Raw genomic sequence first — 27,643 nt, 5'->3', positions numbered from 1 at the left:
TCTGTCCTCTTGGAAATTGTGAGAAACCTCACATAACATGGTTATGGTTGCTTGTTGTTGTTTGGTCGAGTGCGGCCTCCATCCATACAACACGAATCACACACACAGCAATCCCCACTGGCCAGGAGGTGAATAGATTCAGAGGATTTGCTGAATCAATATTGAATTGGGGGAGGAAATATTGTGATGCATCAATTAATCGATATTTTTACCCACCCCTAGTCTAACCCCCCCCATGTCTCAAACAGAGTCATGATGATAATTGTATGTACTGTATGTAACAGTTTTTTATGTGCAAAGGCAAACAGAAGAACAAAGCACAAGTACTCAAGAGACCTAAAAGCAGACTGCTAAAAAAATAAATGAAAAATTCAAACATGTTTGACCTTTATAGGGCAAGGAACCATATACAGTCACTTCTTCTAACTTCCTTCATGGTCTCCCAAAACTCTGTGATACCGTAGAACCAGAATGATTTTTCCAAGCCAAGATCACACCATCTGACCAATCAGCAGTGGCCCAGAGCATCTCAAACTTCCTGTTTGCTCCAGAACTTGCAAAATGCAGTTTTACTTTTCCTTTGGTCCCAAAAAAGACCCCGAATCATAACTAACCATGACAAGTAAATTAAACTTGCATATAATAAAGGGGAATAGTAGTGCTACATGTCATGATAGGTTTTGCTTGTGTAACACAAGCAATTACTACATTTTTAGCATGAAAAAATGAGGATTCGGACATAAGTACGTCTGTTTAAGGGTGTAAAATGTTTTTCTTAAAACAGACAGCCATTACATCTAGCAACCATATTTTGGTTATTTTCTTGAAAAATAACTAAAAAATGTAGGATAATAGTAACACAAAGATTAGTCAGCTGTTTTCACAGGTTTGTTAAAAATAGTGATCAGTGGTAAATTTGACTTATTTAAGAAATTTTTAAGGAATAGTTTCTAAAACAGGTATAAGTTTTCATTTGTTATTTTATAACCTTATAACAGTTTAATTATACTTATGTGATTCATATCAGTTTTTATTTTTACTGAGTCTTATTTCTGCTTAAATTAATTTAGACAATCAATATTTGTGATTTTCTTAAGTTTTCTGATTAAATTAAAAGAAGAAATAAATGGCATAAAGAGTGAAATGTGATCTGAGTCAGTTTTACAACAGCACAACAGTTTCATTAAACTTGCATGGCATTATTTTCATCCTATAGCGAGTCTCATCACATCTAAAATTCACTTAGTAATATAATATTTTATTTTATTCTATTTCTTTTTTTTTTTTTACATTTTCTGTTGTACTTTTGAGATTAAACTGGAGGCACCATCATTACTTATACAGCATTCTGAAGTTAGTTATGTGTTGCTCCTAAAAGAGGGCTTATCAGACACATCATGTGAACCCAAGAAACACATCATAAGAACCAAAGCAACACAGGAACCAAACTACATCTGTGTTTATGAAACATATTCAGAGACATGTAGACTAAACATATTCCACTCAACAGAGCACAAACAACATAAAATAAATGAAATCATAACATATTTTTCAAAAGAAAACTATGTTTTTATTGTAAAATATTGTTCCAAAAGTCACCAAAGGCCATTCTTTTATTCTCATACAATCTATGTTTGTAAAAGTTTCAGAAAACAAACAAACAAAAAAAAAGCTAATTGACCATCTCATAAGCAAACAGTGCACTTTACAGAACAGGCAGTCATGGCATTGAAATAGATCTTGATAAAGTAGACTGATGCATATTTCTGTTGGCTTGTTAGTGAAGGTAAACTGATCCCAAAACAGGATGAACATGCGAACTGGTCTGCATCTTCATGTACAGACTTCTGAATGATCAAAGTTGTCCTAAAACTAGAGCAGAACATTTTACTGCATCAAGAAGAACAGCTGTAATCACTGTTTACAGGGTATTTATATGTCCAGATCGCACACACACGCACACACACACACACACACACACACACCCAAATAAACCATAAATAGTTGTTATGTCCGTTATTCCAGGACAAAAGCCGACTTAAATCTCTGTGGAAAAATTGCATCTACGGTGTCATTTTAAAAGGAGCAGACGCATCTCAACTTAAATAAATCTCTCTTCCAACACTTCAAGAGACAAACTTTAAAAGTAAAAAAATAAAGGTAAGGGATATTTTTAAAGAAAGTCTCTCAAATTTACAGAACTATTTCTCAAAGTTGAAAAAAAAAAACAGTTCTTTCATTTTCTACACAAACAAACTCCGGCAACACTTCAATTCACTGACGGCAGTTTAGTTTGGGCAAGTCTTGTTTACATGTTTGTTTTTGTGCCACAGACTAATATCTTTATCAACACCTGAGCTACATCCTTCTTCAGCTGATGCCTATAAAAAAAAAATAAAAAATATAATAAGAGCATAGTGAGGAGATATCTGTGTTTATCAGCAGTGAGTCAGAATGAAAAATAAAACACATTTCCTGTACAATTTCTATATTTTTATCAATTACTTTAGGAGATTTGTTCAAAGATTGTTTGGCATTGTAGAAAATACATGTAATTACATTTATATGCAAAATCAAGGCAGACCTCTTGGTATAAAGAACCATAGAAAGTACATTTTTCTGGCATGTAATTTGTTTAAATGACCACAATGCAGCTAAAAAATTTTAGGATTGACAACAAATACTTCCAGAATGACTCTTCTTTAGAGCAAACCTCTATGCATGACTACAGATGATGCAACACAAGCATGGTAAGAAATAGAAAATCCTATATAATTTTCCTATTTCTTTAATTCTAGGACATTTCCATCTTCTTTGTAAGGCACTGAGCTGTGCGATATTCTGGTCATCAGTTTTACTGTTTCCAGAGAGAGCAGGGCTGTCAGTCTGATTTAGAATCAGACAATCAACCCAAATCTATCGCTCACAGGTCATAATTAAAATGAAAGGAGTGTCTGCTTGTGCCTTTAGTCCTAGACAGCAGCTCCTCTGGGATCAGTAGTTCCTCTGGGATCAGAGAGACCAAGAGGAAAAACAAGGCCATGGCTTCTCGGGCTGAACCTACAATGGTCTAAAAATAAACAGAAAGGATTAGGTGTCACTTACCACTAACAGGCAGAACATTTGCGGATGTACATAAAATAACATTCTGTTACCTTTCCTCGCCATTGTCCTCTTCTACCCAGGCAACAATTTTTCCTTCCCAGCCCGGAATGATTGCCCCATCTTGGAACACCTGAACATGCAAATAAGGCCATGTTATTAAATCTATGAATACTCAACTTAAATCTCTAACTTTTCCATAGCAGGCAAAACAAAGATGATGGACTTACTAACCAGTAATTTTAGGTACTGCACAAAACATATAATTATAAAGCCCAGTGATGGCGGTTGCCATATTGGACATGCTATCTCTACTTAATCTATAATCAGTCTCAAAAAAGGCAAGGAGATGCAGCTACAGAGAGAGGGGTCTAGCTGCAGACAATATATTTCTGACAGCCGTTCATCTGAGACACTGTACGTCTCAGATAGGAAGTGCTGTAATTGCCAAAACAAATGTATTTCCAGTTACAGATTCTTTAAAATTCAACTTTATTCATAAACAAAGTCTGGCATTTAAATTCATGAAATAACCACACTGCAAACAGTATAGACTAAGAATTATTCATAAATAAATAAAACAGAAAAAGGTTGAAGGTCTAATCTGGGATTAAATTATGTATAGACCTGTTATAGAAGTAGTTGCATGAGCAGTAGCTCCTTTTAGCTATGTAAGATTTAGCTAAAGCTAAAAAAGCTACGTAATTAATGTTACTACATAAGCCAATGTGGCAAAGTTAGCTTTAGCAACATGACCTTTAGCAAACTTGGCTAAAGCTAACATAGCTATGTAGATAAATTAGATAGGTTAGCTTATGGTGCTGCTTAGTGAGCTTAGCTTTAGCTACGTTAGCTACGTAGCTCTGTTATCTATAGCTAAGTCAGCTTTAGTAATGTGAGCTTTAGCAAATGTAGCTGAAGCTAACTTGGCTACGCAGATAACGTGCAGATGAAGCTGCTCAATGAGATTTAGCTCTGTTAGCTAGGTAGTTCCATTAGCTACACAGGTCCATAATGTGGCTATCTTATGCAGCTTACAGAGCTACATTAGCTGTTCTGGCTGCGTTAGAATGTATTCATGGAGGACAAGCTTTTTTCATGTGTTCACAGGGGTGTGAAGCTGTCAAAAATCTACAAGTTAGGATGGAGGTGACATTTGTGTCTGTCTCCTTTGCTCTTTATCTGTCTAAAACAGACATTTAGTTAGCAGGCGCATTTTTATGAGCAGCTAAAGGAACTTAAATGAAACTGATTTGTTGACTGGTGAATTCAACAGTTGGCACAGTTGTTTCTGTGATGGAATATGGAAAAATAACTTCTGTTGTTTGCACATCCACATTGTTTTCATTTTTTAACATTGGAGGTTGTTGCTTAGTCACTGCCTAAAGCTGTACTCAGTGTACAGCAAAACACAAGGTTTTGTCCTGGATAGTGTTAAATGATCTTTTGACCAGCTTTCTTAATACCACCCCCTCTTACCTCTTCTTTTACTGTGCCAAACTCAGGATCCAGGGCCTTGAAGTGGTACCTGTAGTTTCCCTCCCGATCCACAGCTGCCTTAACATCTTTGAGAGTCACCTCACCTAACCTGAACAGTGTGGGGAAAAAAGCCTTTAGATATCTCTGTGCATTTATCTTATTGTTTACGTATATCTATGTGCAAGGATGTTAACTAATGAAGTCTGCTACTAAAATGATTTATTTCAGTTGAATCACAACACACAGAGTTAAAATTTTACAAAGTTCAAATAGAGAACACTTAAGATTACACACACCTACCTCTTAGGTATAATGATCATGGAAGGTGTTGAGGATTTTCCAGTAAAATAAAGGATTTTAGTGGAGGCAGAGGAACCACTGTTGGAGATGCAGACCTCTGTATGGACCAAGCATAAATGGTTAGCAGAAGAAAAATATCAATCAAATGCTTGCATGTTTATTTGGTGGATACAAGTTGGACCAGCTTACTTGTGCTAGGCCAGCTGTTGGAGTCTGTGTGTTGGCTTTTGCGTTTTGGAGATTTCCCTCTTCCCTGCAGAATTATGAAAACTGTTGACATCCTTTTCCACAAAAGACCATATCTAAAAGGATTTTTTTAGAATTACAAAATCACTTTTATTCTTCACTCTTTAGTCTGAGAGCATAGTTGATTACATGGATAAACATGATTTTAAAGTAGCAATTTTCCCAATTCAATTTCTGTGAAAACCTTCAGACTGAATTCAGTTAAAAGCATGCTCAACCTCACATGACACCACAAGGCCTTGGCTAGTAACAAGTATCAAAGAAGCTATTTTTGTTAAACTGGAATAGGAGAGAGGGGGTAATCTTTCAGTAGCAGAAGAAGAAAGCTGGTTAGAAAGGTCAAATTTTTATATGGAAATGAATAAACTCTCAAGTGTAGCCGATATTTAGTCGTCGAAAGTACTGTATGCATCATTTTTGGTCGGAATGAAACAGACAGCCCATTTCGAAGAAAGGGGTAATAAATGTTGGAGGCAGTGTGGGACATGTTTTCTGGATGCTGCCCTTTTAGTTAAGTCACAAAACACTGAAATGCATTCTTAACATGGGATTTCTTCTGCTATACACCATATTATTTCTACGAAATAATTTCCAGCCAAGAGACACCACATGTTGAGCATACTAATAACTCCTTGTAAAATAACTGTTAGTAGGTGCTAGTCACTCCCCAACAAAATAAGAGTGGATACAGTTTATAAATAATATAAATGCTATGAAAAAAACAGTTTTTCTTTGAGTCCACAGAAAGCTACTTTTATTAAACTCTGGACCAAGTGGGTTAAATATGTTAGTAGACTTATGAAGACGGGTTAGGTATTGGTATATTTATTTTGAACATGTAAAAAAAGAACATAAAACCAGCTAAAGATCCATACACTGTGTACTGTTGTTTGCTGTTAAAAAACTAAAGAATTTTTAAAAACAAAATAAACAAAGTGTAAAAAAAAAAACTACTTTTTAAAAATAGAATATTGTATTGAAAGGTTGTAGATTTTTGTACCCTGTGTGTATGCACATGCAGTCTGTCAATGAGTGATACTATTCCCTGCTCCAGGGTGTCCAGTGTGTGATGCTGTGGGTCATGGTCTTTGAGGTTGTTCCTCAAACTCCTGAGTGCATCTCTGAGCAGCTGAACCTCCTCTGCCTGCTGACAGGGCACAAATACAAAACGCTCTTTATATCATCAACAGCTTGTACAAGAGTTTTGTGTTTCTAAAGACCATGCTTTGTCCTACAAGTTATGCACTTTCAAGATCAACTTATTCTAGGTCATAAACTGCTTATGAAAGTCATACAACCGGTACTTCCTCACAAAACAATCTCTTTTGTGCTTTTTGAGATGAAGTTAGAGTGAATAGCTCAAATTCTGAGTGAATATAACACAATACAAAGCAAGGGTATAGCTGTGATATATTTGCGAGCACCAACACATGTAAAAATGACTTATTTACAGAGTTTCGGAGTAACAAGTCAACTGTGCAGACAACGAGCACTCCACTAGAGTTATATTGTGGAACAGCTCTCACTGTCCACCATGCCATCAAGCAGAATTTATTTACCTTACCTACCCTATCACATGGCCATCAGCATCATCACCTTTAACAGACCAAGACTCTGTACAGTTCATGCATGCTGTAGGTAGTGACCATGCTAAATGGCCTCCAGATATCACTACAAATAAAATAACTATCCTCAGAGCTAAAGAGAATACTCACATCTGACATAGAGGGAGCTGCATTTCCAGAGTAGGAATATCCATTGTTTTCTGTCTCTATAGAAATCTGACAAAGAGAGAAAGGGTTAGCAAGGAAGTGAAAACTGGATTAGGAATGTCTCATTCAGACTAAATATTCCAGGTTAAATTTGTCTTTCTAAATATTGAATACAGCAAAGGTCAGTTCAGAACTATACTACCTGAAGCATGCTGTTTCTATGTTCCAACTCTCGTTGTAATTCACCCTGCCAAACAAACACAGAGGTAAAAACATATATTGATTTAGACGATAAGATAAATTTAGGTTAAAATAAACCTTGCTTTAACTCTGACTGATCAGTCTTTTAGAATAAGTAAGCAGGTCAATAAAGTTACATGTGTGCTTTAAGAGTTATGTGCCAGTTTCAGAGTTAATAATTTGCTGATGAAAGCTAAAACAAAAATCTGAAATGCAAACCTGGAAGGAATTTAAGAATGTAAGATCATGATGACCTTTGGATGACATTTTGACACACAATACTGAGCAGTAAAAAATGTTTAAATCCACTGGAGCCTGTTTAATTCCCCTTACAATTCCACACTGGTGAACATACCTGCTTTTTTTGGCTTTCTTCAAGCTTGTGTTTGAGCTGCTGCAGCTGTCGGTCCTTCTGGCTGACCTCCTTCTGCACTCAAAGAGAATCAACAACATGAGTTATTGGTACAAACCCAGTAAACAGATGCTGTGCTGCAATAAACATTTTCAAACAATACAAGCTCTGTTATTTTAATGATCCATAGCAATGAAATGCAACAAAGCTTTAAAGGGGCCATATTATGCAAAAATCCCTTTTTCAGGCTTTTCTAACAAAATATGTTCCCCTGGCCTGTCCAGGGTCCCCCAAGTACCAGAACACCCCCCCCACCTTTCAGAAAGTGTGCTGAAACAAGCCATTCTCAGATTTTCCCCTCATGATGTCATGTTGGGAGTTAGCACCACCCCCAGGCTTGGTTGGCCCTCCCCACTTGGAAGAAAAATCCACCCTCTTCTCCTGATCCTCCTCTCAGCTGCGCCACATCCATTTCCAGAGAGGGGCGGAGTCAGGGGCAGAGTCAAACAGCTCAGTACCATTTAAAGCCACAGATACAGAAACAGCTCGTTCTGAGCAGGGCTGAAACAGAGGGGTTTTAGACATGCCAATATCCAATACTGGAGTGTTTTTCGAGCAACAAACTTAACAGGCATGCTTTGGGGACCTCTGAGACCGATATAGACTTGTCTTAAAAGGGTAAAATATGTGACCTTTACAAAACTTAATCAATCTCATTAGACGACTGTGTAGGAAACAAATGAATCCATCATTAATTGCAATTAAACGCTTGCATGCTGAAGTTTTGGGTATTTGAAAACAAGAATCTACCCATTATTTGTTGCCTGTGAATTCTATTTCATGTACAGTGTTCCTACAAAATCAGACTTTTTAATACTTCTTCTCAAGACCTGAACTGTTAGAAATTGACACCATATTTTGTGCATCAAAAGAATAAAAATGAGGGGCATGTGAGATTCCTCAGTAAACTGGACAGAGCCAAATTTTCTGTTTGTCTGTTATTAAAACGTTTAAGTCCCTGTAAAGTGATCCAAAAAATCCTGATTTTAGGTTTGCTGTATGAGGTACCTTTGTTATGAACCACCACGCCAAATTTCAGAAAGGAAAAACATCTCAAAGTCAATGAAATTAAGCTGCAAAATCATTTAAAAAGGCAGTAAATTCTGCTCTAGGGTGGTGTGGGGGTGTCGGTTGAATGAGCTGAAGCCATGCCCAATCATGAGAAATATGAGTCTCTCAAATTTAAAAAAATGCTTCTGATCAGAGCATAGCTGCCTGGCTCTGTGCCAGAGCAGATCTCCAGATGTTAGGGATTAAATTTACTGTTTTCTGGTACAAATCACTTTGTCATGATACTTTTAATGACCCGTGGACCAGATTTTGAAAATTTTTCTCCAAATGAATAAAGACAGCATGTAACTGACTGTTAACTTTCAATGAAGGCAGTGACATCGGCTAACAGCAGACTGTGCTGAGATGAACTGTTTGGTGATTTCATATCATCATAGCATTCGGGGGTGGGGTAATTCCCCATCAAGACTGCTAATGTCATGGGCTCAGATATCTGCCCTTCTCAAATAAAACCAAGCCAGGAAAGAGGTGAGAAACTTTCTAACGGTCCAAATTTAAAATGTAGTCACACGTAGATCTCAGGGTTTTCACGTTTACAGCAACCTTAATCCAACATATCTAGTGTGTTAAGACACAAAGTTTGGATTTCACTTTACAGGAACTTTAAGATATATTTTTGGTCATAAAAACCCAAATTTGATGATTTCTGACACATTTAATAGATCTTTTAAATAAACAGTACAGCGATATTTATCATAACATAGGCAAGAAGCATATACTAAAAAAAGAATGAAAGTCAAATAATGTAAGTAGAAAACAGACTGGATAAAGTCAAAGTGCCTTCTAAAATGTGAGACCACTCACTGCTAAAGTTGGAGTTTTTACAACTTTTTGTGGTCTTTAATTTAAAAAAAATCCAATTTACGAAATTTTAAGAATCTGCAGGAACCCTGTTGTAGCTGTAGTATCAAAGCATGTACTGATTTTGATTAAGTTTTACTAGTGTCATGTCAGCGAACCCTTGAAGGAGAGGAACTGGAGAGGCTCACCTTGCATTCACCCCAGAGCCTGTTACATTCCTCCAGCTTCCACTGTAGCTCTGCCTATATAACAGGAGGGAATTGCATAGAAAATCAGCATTGTAATCTGAAGATTTAATTAAAACTAAAACTTTTAAACTAAAAAGTATACATTTGACTATTTCATACATTCTGGTTGTTGAGGTCATCGTTGGCCATGCTGCCTCTGAGCAGCTCCTGCTTCATTTGCAGTATCGATGCCTCCTGTGCGCACAGCCTCTGCTGCTGAGCGTCCTGCACAAAAAAAGTCACAACCATAGCCAGAATTACTTTTACACAAATAAACTTAAAAGGAAGTAAGATAATAAACTGCAGCTCTTTCATTGTCTCACCTTGACTGCCTGCAGGTTTCTCATCTCCTGCCTGCAGCGCAGCAGCTCCCTCTGAAAAACAGCACAAAATACGCTCTGAATTAAATATTCATCACAAGCCTGCCCTCAATTTTAACATCTTGGTAACAAGACAAGTCTATCTATTTCTCCTTACAATGACAAACAAATACAAAAAACAAACTATTTGCCTTCAGCTCCTGAGCCTCCTCCATACTCTGGTCCAAACGACTGCGAATGACAACCTGGAGAGAGAAAGAAAGAAAGACAGGATGTGTGTGAGAACAACAATGGACAGAGAAAGAGGAGAAACTGATACCCGTGTCACCCCGTGCACACACACCTTCATTAACCAGAGTTAAGAAAAAGAAATATGATCTGCTGAGCCCAAATAGCTAAAACATGGCAAAGAAGCATGTGACACAGAAACAAGGGTGGAGAGAAAAGGACAAGGTGAAGGAGTAAAAAAAAAAAAGAAATACATGAAAAGAAAAGAAAAGAATACAAGAAAAGAAACATCTTTTAAAAATGCGTTTAATACCAGTTGCTGCTCAGGGTTGCCTTGGTCCAAACTCAAAGACGTGTCTTGTTCATCCTCAGGCAGTGAACCATGCAACAGCAGGGCCTGAGAAACACATGTGACACATGTGAGTATAACATGTGACACCAGCGTGAACTTGGAGTAAATTACCCAAGTTGGGAAATCTCTGAATAGTTAGAGCCATAGCAGTAAGATCTATGTTGTTGGGTATATAATGTTATTGGAGCACAGCATTCAGTTGCTAAATAAAAATGTATCCTCAACATCTGCCCAGATGACTTCAAACTATATGAAATCTATACTTAATGTTTGGTTTCTGGAGCTTAAATATGTGCTGTCTGCTCATTGAAGAAGCTAAAACCCTGTGGAATTTTCCAAGTGGAAATCCTTCCCCTATGCCCAAAATATGCCACAAGTTTTGGCAAAGCTTGGATGCTTCTGACCATAACACAGATAAAGAAATGTTTGAAAAATACCAAAAAATATTTTGTTTTAAATGTCACACATCCAAACAGATCCAACCCAGGAATCTGGAAGAGTGTCAACATCTTTCTCCCTGTGCTTTTACAAATATACATATTTGCTTCAAATCTGGCCCTAAAAAGCACACAGGGAATGCTCTTACAAAAAAACGAAAAAAACAAATGCAAATTACATTTCATACAGCAAAACAAAGACTGGTGGGTTTTATTGTCTTTTTAATTGACATTTGGCACAAACTGTACCTCATTTACTTGCATATCCAACAAGGTTGAAATTATTAGCCCCCCTGTGAAAATTCAGTTTTTCCCAAGTATTTCCCAAGTGCTGTTAAACAGAGCAAGGCATTTTTACACAGCTTTTCAGAACATTCTTGTTTTATTTTGGATGCTAACATTATTTTACTTTGCAAAAAGAAAAAAAATATTTCACAAAAAAACAAAACCACCAGGTTCTTAAAGGTAACATATCATACAAAATACACATTTCAGGCTTTTGTAACAAAATTCTGTGCCCCTGCCCTGTCCACAATTCCCCCAAGAATCAAAAATTCCATCCCCTCTCTCATCCCTCTCTTCCCCTTTCAAAAAATGTGTGTTGAAACAGGCCATTCTCAGATTCTCCCCTCATGATGTCATGTGGGGAGTTAGTTAGTGAGAAGTATCATCAAAAAAATTCAAAGAGAGCCACACAGTCTAGAACAAGCCTGGCAGAGGTAGGGAGAGAAAGATTTTAAAGACTGAAAGAAAATAAGTGAGAGATCCATCGAAAGACCCCAGAGCAACTGCCAAGACACAAGAGAATGAATTAGCCAAGTTGGGAATTGTAGTCTCAGAGAAGACCATCACTAGAGCCCTGCACAGGTACACCACTTCTGCAGAAGAGACACCTTCAAGCCAGACTGAAGTACATTAAGGACAACCTGGAGAAAGGAAGGAAGCATGTCCTTTGGTCAGATGAGACCAAACTTGAGCTCTTTGGCCACAGAGGCATTGCTTATGTTTGGAGAAAGACGAGGGATGGATATAATCTAAAGAACACCATCCCCACAGTAAAACACGATGTCAGGAGTATTATGCTGTGGGGACTTGGAATCTCATGAAGGTGGAAGGAACCATGAAGAAAGAAGGATATGTGACATTTTTGAAAGAAAGTCCAAGACCAAAGTGAGTGTTACTGACTGAACTGCACAAAGCCCTGACTGAAAACCAAGGTCCATGCCAGAAAACCACCAAATCTGGAGGATCTTGAGAGATTGGCCAAAGAAGAATGGGCTGGGGTTCCTCAGGAGATGAGTCAGAGACTTGTTGAAAACTCCAACAAACAACTGCAGGCTGATATCCAGCAAAAAGGAGACACAACTGAAAATTAACATCAACGGGGGTAATTATTTAGACCCTGGCAGTTTTTAGTTTGTATGAAATAATTTTGTTTCTGTGTGCCAAGCAAAATAATGTAACCATCCAGGCACCAACTTGGCTTGGTGGGTAGAGCAGGCACTCATGTGCAGAGGCTCTAGTCATTGGCGCACTGGGCAGCTGATCGATTCCTGGTCTCAGCATTGTCTGGTGCATGTCTTAGCCTTTGGATAAAAAGCGTCTGCTAAATAACATTGTAACCCCCACTTTATCTCCCCATAAAAAATAAAAATAATGTGAATCTCCAAAATAAGACTAGGATGTTTGGAAAAGCTATGTTAAAATTCCTTGTTCTTGCACTTGGGAAAATCTGAAATTTCATGGGGGGGCTAATAATTTTGCCCTCATCTCTGCCACAAGTCTCAGGAAGGGAATTATGTAAGACATGAAACAATTAAAAGTAGAGTTCAATTAAAAAATTTTGATCCAACAACTCAAACTACAACTGTCCTTCTAGAAAGCAATCCATGGCACATTGAAGCATCTTTGTAGAACTGAATTGCCTTTATTGTACAGCATCAATCACACCATAAACTATTGGAAATCTGTATAAAATTGTTTGTTTCATGTGTCATTTTGAATATAGTCATGTTTTTGTACTATTTCTGGACATGCTCACTCATATCATAATCATGAGTCCCTTTGTATTTCTGACTTATCCCATGAGACCTTTCTGTGCATTATTTGAAAATTCCTGTGTATTTATATGAGCACTCAATCCAGTTGCTTGAATGAAAAAAAAGTCAAGTTTCACTCAATATGTGAAATTATGTGAGAAGGGCATTCAGGCAAAGAATAAGATAATGCTAAGCCCTTACCTGTAGAGCAGACACCATTTTACGTGTCTCCTGCACCTCCTTCTCCAAATTTTCACCAACAGAATCATCCCATGCAGAGTCCACTTCAGTATTATAGGATTTAGCTATATGCACACAGATAAACACACATAATACACAGAGTTAGAAAGGTTCAACCACTTAATTATGACAGTACTAGTCCAACTGTGTACAGTTTTTTGGCTCACTGGGCTCCGTTTGCTGGTGGTCTTCCTGCTGTTGGTCTGAGTGGCTGCTGGGTGGAGCTCTTGGAGAGGGCAGAGGACTGGCAGAGGTGAGGCTGTGAAAAGACAAAACAGTGACTCATGAGTTTATTCAAGAGAGGATAAAAAAGGAAAATACAAATAGGCTGTATAAATACTGCAATATTTTCCTGCCACTGCATCCAATTTTCCTTGAGCTGGGTCACATATAATTATGCAGTCATCAACAAAGCAAAGTGGTTAAACACAAACTGACTCGGTAACAATAGCTTTAAGGCCAGTGTTCGTCATCTTCATGTTTTAAGGAGACATATAGATAAAGTAGTCAGAATTATCAGTACTTTCTGATGCCACGTGTACATCATTAATCCCTTATTTTTCTTGATTAATAGTGTTTATTCATTAAGATTCACATGTCAAAAACACTTAAGTACTGACATTAATCATGTTTTTAGGGTCTCATTAAGTTACACTGTTGGCTTTTAGAAATAGACATGGAGCAAAGTAGGTCACACTGCCCAAATTGCACAAACAGTACAAAACGTTGCAACTATTTGTGCAATTTTGACAGGTGTTGGCTCTAAACTTTTGTTGAATAATAAAAAAAAAAAGCAATATTTACTGCCAAGGACTTCTGTTTTTGTTGATATTGAATCAAAACAGGAATCACTTCTGTGTAATTTTACTATAATTGTATCCAAGTTTAAATTCTCTTATGATGGCAACAGCACATGCAACAAAGACACATATTATCTCAACTCCTACACTGCACACACGAGGCATTTATGATATTTGCAAATAAAAGCACTTGAAAATAACTGCACACAAACTCAGCATTCATACAGGAACTCTTTTCTTGTCATCTCATTCTAAAATCAACAAACAGTCTCACATGGTTGCCCAGAAATAAACACAAGCACCAAAAATGCCTTAATGAGCCTGGCCTTACCACTTAACCTGTGTCCCCCCCATAGCAGACTACAGGAGGCACGGTGTGCATAACACATCCAACAAGTCTAGGTTCCACTCTCCATGTGGGTCTCTGACATCTCTGCGAGCTCATTCTGCAAACTCATGGCGGACTGTGATTCCTCCCTCAAACACGCCTCTTGCCTCCCAGCTAGCTAGCATGGCAGCCAAATCCGCAAACACTGCTTAGCATCTCTTGCATAATCATGATGGGATGCGATGGCAGCAGCAGGAAACTTCACTCCATAAAATTTTATTCCCTGCAATCAAAATCCTTCATGCACCTTTCTGTCATGATAAACTCACCTATATAAGCTCTTGCACTTGCTCGTACCTGAAACTGGTAAATAATGATGGAGCAGATCAACATAGATAAAAACTGTAAGCCTGACATTATCATTTTTCAATCATCTGCCTCTTTCTCTCACATGTTTATCTATAGGTTGATTTTCTGAGTACTTCAGTCATATGCTTTATCAGGCAGTAAAACACACATAAGTGAACCATAGAATAAAATATACTGTTTGCAAAGCATGAAGTTAGAGGCCAATAACACAAAACTTGTACTTTAGTACCGGCCCGCAAAACCAAAGGGTATAAATAGCAACAAAGTGGAGTTTGTTTTCCCCAAACACTGAGTTGTGTGATGTGATAATACAGTGCCTTTTTTGTATCATGTTCAACGTATCACAAGCGTGATTACTGAATGATGCCACTTGTCCTTGGGCCACTTAACTGGAGCAATTAAAGGAATCTAGGTCAACCAAGGAAAGTGAACATCACTTTCCAGCTGATTATCTCACTCATGCATTTTTAAAGATTATTTTTGGACTTCTGCATTTCTTTTGATAGGACAGATAACAACAGACAGGAAATATGGGGAGAGAGTGTCGGGGAAGACATGCACCAAACATGCATCAGGATAGGGATTCAAACCTGAGACCAGTTTGTCAAGGACTGTAGCCTCTGTATGAGAGCGCTCTACTAACTGAGCTAACTTGTATTTTAATACCAGACTAGCTCACATTATTGGGCTCACACTGAGTGTATGACATGTTATACCTGTTCTAACCTCCATGTGAAAGAAGATAACACAAATACTCGTAAAACAAGCGTGATTCATGTCTGGGTTTCTATATAAGACTCCTCAAAACAGGAGAGAACGATGATGATTGATGATGTTCATCTCAACCAAATCAAGTGTTTTTTGACCCTCTCTCTGCTTTCAAAATTTCAAAACTGTATGGCCACTAGTTAAAAAAATGTTGGAAGATTGACGTTAGTGTTAAAAAAAGCAGGATATGATGATTTTGAAAATATCAAAACTGCAAATTCAATTGAAAATAGCTCAAAGACAACATGAAAAATGTTTAAATAGAATACTTCCAGGGATAGAGCGTAGTAAATTATTTTTCCAGTGTTTCTGTGGAAATTTTGGGGATATGTTTGAATATCCTAGAGAGTTTTATTTGAAGTTTTGGTAAAATTTGCATTGAATCTTTTTCCCAATTTCATGGGATTTTGGGAAATTTTCTTTGAATATTTGGGGTAATGTATTCTGAAACTTTCAGGCACTTGCATGTAAATTTGGGAAATGTTTAAGTACATTTTTGGGAATATAATGAAAAATTTAAGGGGAGATGTGCTTGAAAAATTTCACGAATTTCACTGAAATATTTGGGGAATAATTGAAGAAATAATCAATAATCAGATCCAAATAATCCCAAAAAAGTAGGAGAAACAAAACATGCATTCCAAAAAGCACAGGTCTCAGGAAGTTATCATAATGCTCTAAATATTTACAATGGGTGAAAATGTTACCGGCCTCAAAATCAAATTTGTTATAATAATAACCAAAACCAGTAAAATTTCTACATTTGTTATGTTGTTTGTTATAGTTATTTTCAATAAAAAGGAGGTTTCAATGTCTTGCACATAATCATATTTTGGTCTTGACACCATTTCACATGATTTCCCAACTGTTTTTTAGTAAGGGTTTACTATGTTTTTCAAATTTCAAAGCACAGAGAGGGACAAAAAGGATATGTGCATATATGCAGTTTTATCCTACTCTTGACTGAATGAGCTTTAAGTGTAACCGTTTCTAAATGTATTTTAGTGCTATTTTACCTGCTAGGCTGAGGATTGTCTTGCTCATCTGGAGCTCCTCTCTCATACTGCTCAACCAGGGCACGAACACACACACTCTTTTCCAAATCCAGCCCCCAGCCACTGAAAAAACACAAGCAAACCTCAAAGGATTAGGATAAGCAGGAACTTAGTCGCTGTTTTTGTAACAATTATGAAGAGAAGTTTTGTCAGTGTGAGATGCTTGAGTTATTCATTATCCGTCCACCAGAGGACAGCAAAGACCAGACATATCACTGATGAGGTAGCTCATTTTGATACAACAGAGTAATCAGGGCTGGTGTCTTTGTTGAGTCCTCATCAATGCTAGCATACCTGTTTAAACGTGCAGCACGTGAGGGCTGTGAGGCATCATGACGTGCAGACGCCAGGGCAGCAGCTGCACCTTGTGCTAATGCCACAGTGGAGAGAGGATTGTGGTTGGAGGAGCCTCTTGTTGAACCCCTCCCACTTCCAGAGGCAGTTCTGTGATTGGCGGAGGGTTTGAAGTGGGCAGCCAGTGCCAGAATAATTCTCATTACACATTTTAGATTTCCATCCACGATGTCTGAAAACAGAGAGGGAAACTGCTGTGAAACAAAGTGCTGTGCAGACATAAACAATATCAGTTTTTCTGATGAGTGAGACACAGCTTTTAGCTCTTTTAAAAAGGGTTTATTCTATGCATTCTGTAAATCACTTTTAAAGTTATTATTAATGATTGGCATTATTATTAAAGTTAAGGCAAATGAAGAAAAACTGTAATTTTTATGATGCAAACTCTGGATTTCATATGCTTATACAGTCATGGACGAAAATATTGGCACCCCTGGAATTTTTCCAGAAAATACACCATTACTCCCAGAAATTGTTGCAATTACAAATGTTTGTGGTATACATGTGTTCATTGCCTTTATGTGCATTGGAACAACACAAAAAATCAGAAGAAAGAAGACAAAATTGACATAATTTTACACAAAACTCAAAAAATGGGCCGGACAAAATTATTGGCACCCTCAACTTAATATTTGGTTGCACACCCTTTGAAAAAAATAACTAAAACCAATCACTTCCTATAACCATCGACAACCTTCTTACACCTCTCCACTGGAATTTTGGACCACTCGTCTTTTACAAACTGCTCCAGGTCTCTCAGATTTGAAGGGTGCTTCTTGCACCAGCAGTTTAAAGATCTCTCCAAAGGTGTTCAATGGGATTTAGATCCGGACTCATTGCTGGCCACTTCAGAACTCTCCAGCGCTTTGTCTCCAACCATTTCTTGGTACTTTTTGAAGTATGTTTGGGGTCATTGCCCTGCTGGAACACCCATGACCTCTGATGCAGACCCAGCTTTCTGACACTAGGCCCTACATTGCGGCCCAAAATTTTTGATAGTCTCAGATTTCGTGATTCCTTGCACACAGTCAAGGCACCCAGTGCCAGAGGCAACAAAACAACCCCAAAACATCTTTGAACCTCCACCATGTTTGGCTGTAGGTACTGTGTTCTTTTCTTTGTAGGCCTCATTCCCTTTTCTGTAAACAGCAGAATGACCTGCTTTTCCAAAAAGCTCTACCTTAGTCTCATTTGTCCACAAAATGTTCTCCCAGAAGGATTGAGGCTTACTCACATACGTTTTTGCAAACTCGAGTCTGGCTTTTTTATGTCTCTTAGTCAGCAGTGGGGTTCTCCTTGGTCTCCTGCCATAGTGCTTCATCTCATTCAGATTATGACGTATGGTCTGAGCTGACAGTTTTGCACTCTGAGTCTGCAGGACAGCCTGAATTTGTGTGGAAGTTGACTGAGGATGTTTATCCACCATTCCAACTATCCTGTGTTGCATTCTTTTGTCAGTTTTTCTCTTCCGTCCACGTCCAGGGAGATTAGCCACAGTTCCATGAGTTATAAACTTCTTGATTATATTATGCACAGTGGACAAAGGAATTTCAAGATCTCTGGAGATGGTCTTGAAACCTTGAGACTGTTTATATTTCTCTACAATTTTGCTTCTTAAGTCCTCAGACAATTCTCTACTCCACTTTCTCTTCTCCATGATTGGTGTGACACTCATAGGCACACAACACAAAGGTTGAGTCCACTTTTATACATTCTAACTGGCTTCAGGTGTGATTTCTAGATTGCCAGAAGCTGTTACTGCCACAGGTGAGTTTAAATGAGTATCACATGCTTGAAATAAAATGATTTACAGTTTAAAAAGGGTGCCAATAATTTTGCCCTGCCCATTTTTTGAGTTTTGTGTAAAATTATGTCAATTTTGTCTTCTTTCTTCTGATTTTTTGTGTTGTTCCAATGCACATAAAAGCAGTGAACACATGTATACCACAAACATTTGTAATTGCAACAATTTCTGGGAGTAATGGTTTTCTGGAAAAATTCCAGGGGTGCCAATATTTTCGTCCATGACTGTAGCTTTGGTGTCAGTTTTATCTTTTGACTACATAGAAAACAACACTCAGATCATTAGGAATATTGGGCAGAAATAGAGTAAGACAGCACTGAAAGTCTTTAATTTACCTCTTGCAGTTATGTGCGGCATGCGTATGTGTCTGGAGGAAATGAACTGCAAGACTTGCTCCACATTCTTCCTGCTTTCTTCTTTGTTCTGTGGAGGGACAAAAACTCCCTCCAGCACTTCCCCAGCTGAAAGATTTGAAAAAGAAAAATAACTATTTAAATTAGAATGAAACCCAATAGTTTAGCATTTCAGCAATACAATGCAAATGCAATAATACGGTAATGCAATACTACAGTGCAATGCAATACTACTAATACTGCAATGCAATACTACAGTATAGTTCAGGTACAAACTGTAACCTTAAATGATGAAATCATTGCAAGCAGTGCTGAATCATTTCCCTTATGACTGGTGCAGGCACTTGTGAGTGTGTTACAGACATAAATAGAGAAATACTAGTGAATTCCTCATACACCTGAAAAATTCTGGTGGGCAGCTGATTAAGTTTCAATCAAGAATGGCTGAACAGTGTAACAATGCAATCTCCAATAAATGCAAGTAAATTAAAAACTAAAACTGCAGCAATGCATGCAACCAATGCAGCATGAAAAATGATGAGTGTGAGCACCACCCAGTGTAAGCTTGTGGACAGTTTGCTTTAAGTAATGACTGGTGGTAAGTGGTGAATGTATATACAGTATATATGTATATAATAAACTACAGAAAGGGGTAAAATATTACCCAAATATAAATTGTTGTTGCAGCTCATGGTAAGATTTATTAACATGAATCAAAAAGCACTACATTCAAAAAGAGAGGTGAGTTAGTCTTAATGTATGAAATTTTAGTCTAAAACTACATTCAGTCAAGCGATGACCAATCAAGGGTAAGATGTGGGTTTACAGGACAAGGAAATTTTAATACAAATGAAATTTAACATCTTGCGACATCTACTCACACTTTCTTGCAGCAACGCTAACACTGGGATGGTAAACATTCTATTTCTAAATGACATGTGAAACCTTCAAAGAGAGCATCTCAAGAGGAACTGACATTATTTGTGAGCATGTATGTTCACGCATAAAGCAGGGCCAGCTGTGCATGTATGGACATGTGACCAAAACTAAACATTTAGCCACGTACAGCACATTCAGAGAGTATTCAGACCCTGCTGACTGTGTTCAGCTTTATTATGTTGCAGCCTCATGCTACAGCAAAAAAATATATTTCCATTCTCATTCATCTACACCCCATCTTGACTCAAAAACTGAGTCACAAGGCCAAAGAACTGCCTGCAGAGCTCAGAGACAGGATTGTTGCAAGGCACAGATCTGGAGAAGGCTACAAAAAATTCTGTTGCACTGAGGGTAACAAGAGCACAGTGGCCTCCATAATTCTCAAATGAAAGAAGTTTGACACAACCAAGACTCTTCCAAGAGCTGGTCGCCTGGCCAAACTGAGTAATCTGGGGAGAAAGGCCTTTGTAAGAGAGGTGGTCAAGAACCTGATTGTCACTCTGACTGAATTCCATAAATCCTATGTGGAGAAGGGACCAAGTTCCAGAAGGACAACCATCACTGCTGGGGGCTCAACCAAGAAGAGACCTGGATGTGCCAAACTTCTTCCAAACTGCTCTGGCATGCATTGTCAGCTGTGACGATTTCCATAGAGAGGCTATGTCCAATCAATTTAATTTACCACAGGTGGACTAAAATTAGTGTTTAGAAATATCTCAGCAAAGATCAAGAGAAATGGGAGGCACATGAGCTCAATTTCAGCTGGTTTGCAAAGGGGTTAAAAAATTAAGTAAATGTAATTTTTTTCTTCTTAATAACTTGGCAAAAAAAGGGTTCTAAAATTCTGATTTGACTTTGTCATTATGGGCAGGCTTAATTTTGACAGCTATTTTAATTTTAGTCTCGGTCTTAATCTTTTGATTAAATACCTTTTAGTTTAAGTCACATTTTAGTATTTTCTACCCTTTATAATTTTAGTCTTGACCAAACCTCAGACACATTTAGGCCCCGTTTTAGTCCATCATAAAATCTTTTAGTCTAGGCATTTATTCTCTTGCTTAAATCTGGTACCAAACAATGGTCGTGTGTTCTATGCACTCTGGCAAACTTGGCTCCCTGCTTTCTACAGTTGAGATGCAGAAGAGATAGAGATGTATTGTATTTTGACAGATTTACCCACAGTGGAGAAATACCATGCATACTGAATATCAGACGAAAACTAAATTACATTTTATTCTTGTTGTACTCATCTTGACGAAACTGAATTTACTTTTAGTCAGTTTTTAGTCATCAAAGATATTTTTGTGGTTAGTCTTAGGCTAGTCTTTCTCACGGAAAAAAAAGGCTTTCAATGAACATTTTTGGTCAGAGTTTCAGTCAACAAAATTAACACTGATTATGGGGTACTGGGAGTAGATTAGTCAAATTAAAAAATGACTTGACTGTAGCTTCAACCTACAACATAACAAAAATAAAAAAAGTCAAGAGGGTCTGAATACATTCTGAATGCAGTGTATGTGCCTGTAAATATACTAATTCATACTATTTCACGTAAGCTAATGAAGTATGGATATGTGGCTGTAACTAGACCGGAATTCAAAACTTAGAAAAGGCATTAGAATAATCAAGTGATGTAGATAACAGTTTCAATAGCACTGAGACAAAACAAAAGCCCTATGTGGCCAATACTGGGTATTTTCTTGCATTAGTTACCCTGTAATATGAGAACACTCCTTCACACTGTTTGAACTTCACAAACGTGTTTGAAACATCTTGGTTCCTTGTGTTTACAATGTTTTATTTCATTTAGACAGTGAACTCTCTCTTTGCTCAAAGCAGCTTTACTTATGTTACTTAAAATCAGAAAAATACAAAAAGCGTATGATTTTAGAAACCCAGAGGATCTAAATTATTGACGCATTGAACATTTTGGTAATCTTAGTGTAATGTAGTGTGTATTTACCAACAATCTCAATGAGCTGTGTGAGTACAACCCCATCTTGCAGGTCACGCCTGAGGTCTGTGATCAGCTTCAGGCCCGGTTTCCTCTTCAGCTGAGAGTTCACCCAGGAAACATACGCTGCCAGCTGCTGCTGCAATCCATTAGTCAGACACACACAAATCCAACACACCACCACAAACACAAAGATTAGAGAAAGGGGGCCAAATTAGTCTGAGACCATGGCATGACAACTGAGAGCCTTTGTTTATTATGTAGGGACAGGAGTGAGAGGGGGGCAGGGTCAGTCTATTGTCCTACTTCCTGATCATTTTTACTTTTGTGGTGAAGACCAATCATATGTTTGATGCTCAGCTAAGAGTAACAAGGGTCAGGATGCCTCCCATAGATTTCATACAGTTACTCCACCTTATCCAGCCGTTTGGTCACGTCACAGCCCGTTGTCCCGGGATACCATACAAAGAACGCACCCCGTTTAAGAGAGCAGTGAAAACCCCCACTTAATATTGTCCTACTGAGAATACTCGCTTGGTTAATGCTTTTCATGTTAAAGTCAAACTGTTTGGAGCTAATACTCTATAACTGCAATTACACTGTAAGATACGTACACACAGGATACCACACAACTGGGTGACAGGAAATAATTTTTGTCCCAACACATTTACGTCAACTTTAACGCAGAATCTGATTAGAGCCACCTAACACTGTCATTGCTGTTTGAATCGTTACATCGTTAGCATATCTAAATTACTTCCGTGTGCTATTTACTGCTAACCTAATTTGCTAACATTAGTAACGATAAGTAAACGTTACCTCGTTAAAGCCCCCATGAAGAACCTCATCCAGCAAACTTCCTCTAGAAAGTGAGGCGATCATCTTTTTATTCGAAAACCCATTTAAGCTAAAGAGCAGGCCAGCTCTACTGAGTCCACACGGCTTGCCTGGAAGAACAGGCAGCAGGTTACCGTTACTAACTACCGCTGTACTCCAGCTAACGTCAACAAACCGAGACAATGAAAGACCAGAGACGACTACCGTTACTCTGGCTGCAGACCGGTTGTCAAGTCACCGTAACTCCCATACAAACTGGACTTCCGGTTGTAGGTTTCACAATCCAAAGGTAGTTTACAATGGGTTCCGGTGTTTCAGAGCAGTATCTTTGGTTTCACAATAAGTTAATAATAATAATAATAATAATAAAATGCTTTACAATGTGAGCAATAAAACATAAGAACACAGACAGACAGACAGACAGACAGATAGATAGATAGATAGATAGATAGATAGATAGATAGATATTTGACATTTCCTGGTCTAAGTTTCTGTCATTGTTGGTCAAAGTATTCAACATTACCTAACCAGTTATTTTTTGATTGAATCTCAGTTAGCCTATGTCCTTCAATATGCCTCAAAATGGTGCATCGAGCTCATTGTGAGCAGTTTCTGTCACACTCATAAATATTTGCATTCACTTCTTTTAGATCTCTGTTGATAATTTTTCAGTGAGTTCTGGGGTTAGCCATTTTTTATGGTAAGTCTCATCAGTCATAAACCTTAGAAAACAGCTCTTCAGTTTTTGAATAATGTTCAGAAGTCATGTATAATTGGTAACAAAATAGACATTAGTGCTGTAGCTTTCTGTGACTGATTTCTGTAATTGATAAGAAATATTTGCTATTAGTTCAATTACTTATTTTTTTCCAAATATGACAATATGTTTGGACATTATTCAAAAATATTTGTCATCAGGTATTAAACTGTAATGAATTCCCACAATTTTAAAAGGAATATTTGAAGTTAGCTTTAAACTGCCAGTTTCTGGCATTGTTTGATATTATTACCCTTCTTCTTAGCAGATATTCTATTCCATTTTATTTCTTGTCTGAAAATATGAAATCATTGCTGTTTAGCCTGATATTTGTAGTTTTTTTTTTTTTTACATATATAAATAAAACTACATGGCAGATACAACAAATTATAATTTTATAATTTTGAACACAGAAGTCGTGACTTAGGGCACAAAAAGGGTTATTCAAATCCTAAACATCATTTAAACTGATCTTTTAATAGTGATTTATGATATTAATAAAGTAATGATTGGTTAATAATTTTACTGGGCATCACTATATAATGTCAGCCTTACTATATGTCTATGATGTCAGTTTCAATTGATACCGTTAATCGTAATATGAGGAACCTCGTAACTTCATGAAAGTCATTCAATAAAAATCTTTTTCTTAACTGTGACAATAGTAAAATTCATGCATACCATTCATTGTATATGTATTAACAGAGCTGTCTTGGTTTGACCTTGAATACTAATTCCTAAAACCTGAATTCTCATTTGTAATATCTGGATTTTATTTCTCTACTGTTTTACATCAACTGTTTTACATGGTCTGTAATGTAAATAATATTTATATGTTTTGGATTATGATTTTTCTTTAACAAAAAAACAAAACAAAACAATGGAGGACATGGATCACACTGATATTGTTCATGCTTGTATACTAGTTTAGCAGGTTTATGCTAAATTGTTTTTACAACAATTGTCATGATTCTTTTCTCCAGTGACAAACTGCTTGTAGATAATTCTGGAATTTGAAATGAAGAACAAATGTCAAAATTTGTCTGTATCCTTGACAATAACAAAGTACACATGCCAACATCATTGATAATAGCAAAAAATTATGCATAACTTTTATACACAGTTGAATGCACCCTGTGTTTCACAAAAGACATCCCTGTGTACAGAAAATGTAGCAGCTGAATTGAAAATTAAACTTTATTAATCACAATTTGCAGGTATTTTGGCATTGTGTTATTATATCATGTTAGAGACAATCTTTAGTCAACAAACAAGCAATGAATAGCAATACATTTCACATATGTGCCTCTAAACGTAAGCATCCATCAGTCTACATCTGTATCAACAGTAATAGGAAAGAACATAAATGACCAATGCATATTTGGTGAAATTGTATTGTGACTATCTGTCTGAGCACGGAGGGCTTGAATGACTGTAGGTGTGTGAGATTTTTAGAGAAAGAATGGGGTCTTGAGGGTCTTTTTCCTCTTTGCTGGACAAATGTGAATGCCTCTGGGAGTCTGATTGCGAGGACTGAGATGAGAGTGGCATCTCCAGTGTGTCAAGAGAACAGATATTGCCTGAAAAAATACAAGACAAAAATGTCACCATTAAACTTGGTGTGAAGAAAAATGTGTGACAAAATTGAGAGTCTACTTTAATGGCAAAAGAGCAAGAAAAAATGATTTAAAAAAATGGGAAAAAAAACACAATTGGGATTAACTTGGATTACTATAGGATGACTATTTAAAGTAACTTCAAAAGCATAAAGGAGAGCAGAGTAAAAAGCAAAGTGAGAGTAAATTACCAATTTGTAAAGTGGCCTCATCCAGTAGGCTGAGATAAGGGAGGTAAATGTTGTTGGGTCCAGAAAAGGGAAAACAAATTTTTCCACGATCAAGCACAGCATTCTCACCAAAAACACACAGCTAGGATAAAATGAAACAATAAAGAGCAATGAAAATAAAAACAAGTCCAACTTGTTGAATATGCTGAAAAGAGCAAATAATGCACAGGATAAGTACCTGTTTTATGAGTAGTTTCTGTGTCAGTTCTACAAGTGTGGTGCTTTGTGCTCCTCTCAGGTCACTGAGAAGTAAAGTGGCTCGGGCAAGAGTTACACTGGATCTGGGTGGTAAACACGTCTGCCCTGAGAGCAGACTTACAGCTTCCTACTCACAAGAAAGCACAATAAAAATAAAAAGCACTTATGATTGATTGAAAAAAGCACATAAAACTGTAATTTTCTGTCATCAAATTCTGATGTCATGTAAAAAGTGTTTGGAAATGACAGCCTATTGTCTAAGAACGCACCACTATACCAGTGGAAGTAATGCGGGGATAGTAGTGTGTCACTCATGGATATGAAAACAGAACAAAGAAATTTCCAGTAATGATTAGCTCAATAAAAATTAGTGTCAAAATATAATTGAAAAAAAATAAACAATCAACTGGATCCAGAGTGTCATAAAAATACAGAGGAGAAAAAGAAGTGGCTCAGTAGCTCCACCGGCTCTTTCAACTCTACCTTTCACAGTACCAGCCCATTGCATTAGTATGCATCGCTCTGACAGTTGAGCTTTCCCAAGAGGGTGGGGCTAGTGGCGCAATGGATCACGCGTCTGACTACGGATCAGAAGATTCTAGGTTCAACTCCTGGCTAGCTCGTTGCAGATTTTAGCTTGCAAATCACTTGTGCCTGCTTGTTCTCATCTGACACTGAAAGGAGCCAGCTGAAAGGCCAATGAACCCTAGGCTGTCACTCCCACACAGCCATGAACAAACCTCCAACTGCTGCTCCTCACTCTGTCGAAACACAACTTGTCCTGCAAGCACAAACACAACGTTCCTGGATTCAACCATGTGTGGAGCTTGACTGCATTTTGTCCCTCAGCATGGAGCAAAAAACCCTTTCAGACACCAAAGGCTAAACCTTGGGATTTAGTGCTGAAAACTGTTCAATGACCAGAAGATGGTTTCTCAGGGAAGCAAGCGGCCGTGATCGTATAGTGGTTAGTACTCTGCGTTGTGGCCGCAGCAACCCCGGTTCGAATCCGGGTCACGGCAAGTGTGGCAAGCCTAACTTTTAAAGAATGCTCTGGCCACACCGGCTCTCCTTGGTTCATGAGGGTCTAAAAGCAGACAGCTCAAGCCAATTCTCCAATTTGTCAGCCCTGTTTTCCTACTGGCCCAGTAGCTCCACCGGCTCTTTCAACTCTACCTTTCACAGTACCAGCCCATTGCATTAGTATGCATCGCTCTGACAGTTGAGCTTTCCCAAGAGGGTGGGGCTAGTGGCGCAATGGATAACGCGTCTGACTACGGATCAGAAGATTCTAGGTTCGACTCCTGGCTAGCTCGTTGCAGATTTTAGCTTGCAAATCACTTGTGCCTGCTTGTTCTCATCTGACACTGAAAGGAGCCAGCTGAAAGGCCAATGAACCCTAGGCTGTCACTCCCACACAGCCATGAACAAACCTCCAACTGCTGCTCCTCACTCTGTCGAAACACAACTTGTCCTGCAAGCACAAACACAACGTTCCTGGATTCAACCATGTGTGGAGCTTGACTGCATTTTGTCCCTCAGCATGGAGCAAAAAACCCTTTCAGACACCAAAGGCTAAACCTTGGGATTTAGTGCTGAAAACTGTTCAATGACCAGAAGATGGTTTCTCAGGGAAGCAAGCGGCCGTGATCGTATAGTGGTTAGTACTCTGCGTTGTGGCCGCAGCAACCCCGGTTCGAATCCGGGTCACGGCAAGTGTGGCAAGCTGAACTTTTTAAAGAATGCTCTTGGCCACACCGGCTCTCCTTGGTTCATGAGGGTCTAAAAGCAGACAGCTCAAGCCAATTCTCCAATTTGTCAGCCCTGTTTTCCTACTGGCCCAGTGCCTCCACCGGCTCTTTTAACTCTACCTTTCACAGTACCAGCCCATTGCATTAGTATGCATCGCTCTGACAGTTGAGCTTTCCCAAGAGGGTGGGGCTAGTGGCGCAATTGATAACACATCTGACTACGGATCAGAAGATTCTAGGTTGGACTCCTGGCCAGCTCGTTGCAGATTTTAGCTTGCAAATCACTTGTGCCTGCTTGTTCTCATCTGACACTGAAAGGAGCCA

The 27,643-nt window shown here is 38.0% G+C and overlaps 2 protein-coding genes and 4 non-coding genes across 12 annotated transcripts in view; 4 read left to right on the top strand and 2 right to left on the bottom strand.

Annotated features, from left to right (window-relative positions):
- Nucleotides 1-1,572: 1,572 nt before the first annotated feature.
- Nucleotides 1,573-23,001, bottom strand: LOC121518331 (dixin-like). 3 transcript variants are annotated; one of them, XM_041800571.1, is made up of 21 exons: nt 22,750-23,001; nt 21,940-22,069; nt 19,020-19,145; nt 16,821-17,052; nt 16,488-16,589; nt 13,374-13,465; nt 13,168-13,271; nt 10,452-10,535; nt 10,102-10,155; nt 9,914-9,964; nt 9,711-9,815; nt 9,552-9,605; nt 7,435-7,506; nt 7,042-7,086; nt 6,843-6,908; nt 6,128-6,274; nt 5,071-5,134; nt 4,882-4,978; nt 4,582-4,690; nt 3,156-3,235; nt 1,573-3,070 (listed from the first exon to the last, which is right to left on the bottom strand). In XM_041800571.1, exons 1-21 carry the CDS (start codon nt 22,810-22,812, stop codon nt 3,061-3,063), a joined length of 1,887 nt encoding a protein of 628 aa, XP_041656505.1. In that variant the 5' UTR covers nt 22,813-23,001; the 3' UTR covers nt 1,573-3,060. The 3 variants fall into 3 exon arrangements, with proteins under 3 accessions (XP_041656505.1, XP_041656506.1, XP_041656508.1); XM_041800572.1 differs by having other exon boundaries at nt 6,128-6,271; XM_041800574.1 differs by having other exon boundaries at nt 21,940-22,066.
- A 1,837-nt stretch (nt 23,002-24,838) lies between these two features.
- LOC121518913 (cilia- and flagella-associated protein 54-like) overlaps nt 24,839-27,643 on the bottom strand; it is a 44,224-nt gene continuing 41,419 nt past the window's right edge. For all 5 annotated transcript variants that reach the window (XM_041801605.1, XM_041801607.1, XM_041801608.1 and 2 more), the window contains exons 55-57: nt 25,549-25,695; nt 25,332-25,452; nt 24,839-25,104 (exon numbers count right to left, since the gene is read on the bottom strand). In XM_041801605.1, the coding sequence (XP_041657539.1) occupies nt 24,926-25,104; nt 25,332-25,452; nt 25,549-25,695 (447 nt within the window). In that variant the 3' untranslated portion in view covers nt 24,839-24,925. The remainder of the gene's footprint in view (nt 25,105-25,331; nt 25,453-25,548; nt 25,696-27,643) is intronic.
- trnar-acg lies at nt 26,119-26,191 on the top strand. Its single transcript has one exon. It is a non-coding gene; the product is annotated as a tRNA-Arg (tRNA).
- Nucleotides 26,519-26,590, top strand: trnah-gug. The gene has a single exon. It is a non-coding gene; the product is annotated as a tRNA-His (tRNA).
- Nucleotides 26,812-26,884, top strand: trnar-acg. Its single transcript has one exon. It is a non-coding gene; the product is annotated as a tRNA-Arg (tRNA).
- Nucleotides 27,212-27,283, top strand: trnah-gug. Its single transcript has one exon. It is a non-coding gene; the product is annotated as a tRNA-His (tRNA).

Source organism: Cheilinus undulatus, linkage group 12 (assembly GCF_018320785.1).
Source record: "Cheilinus undulatus linkage group 12, ASM1832078v1, whole genome shotgun sequence".
Lineage (NCBI taxonomy): Eukaryota > Metazoa > Chordata > Actinopteri > Labriformes > Labridae > Cheilinus > Cheilinus undulatus.
Note: the sequence above shows the minus strand (reverse complement) of the source record. Positions and strands in the feature narration are given on the sequence as shown.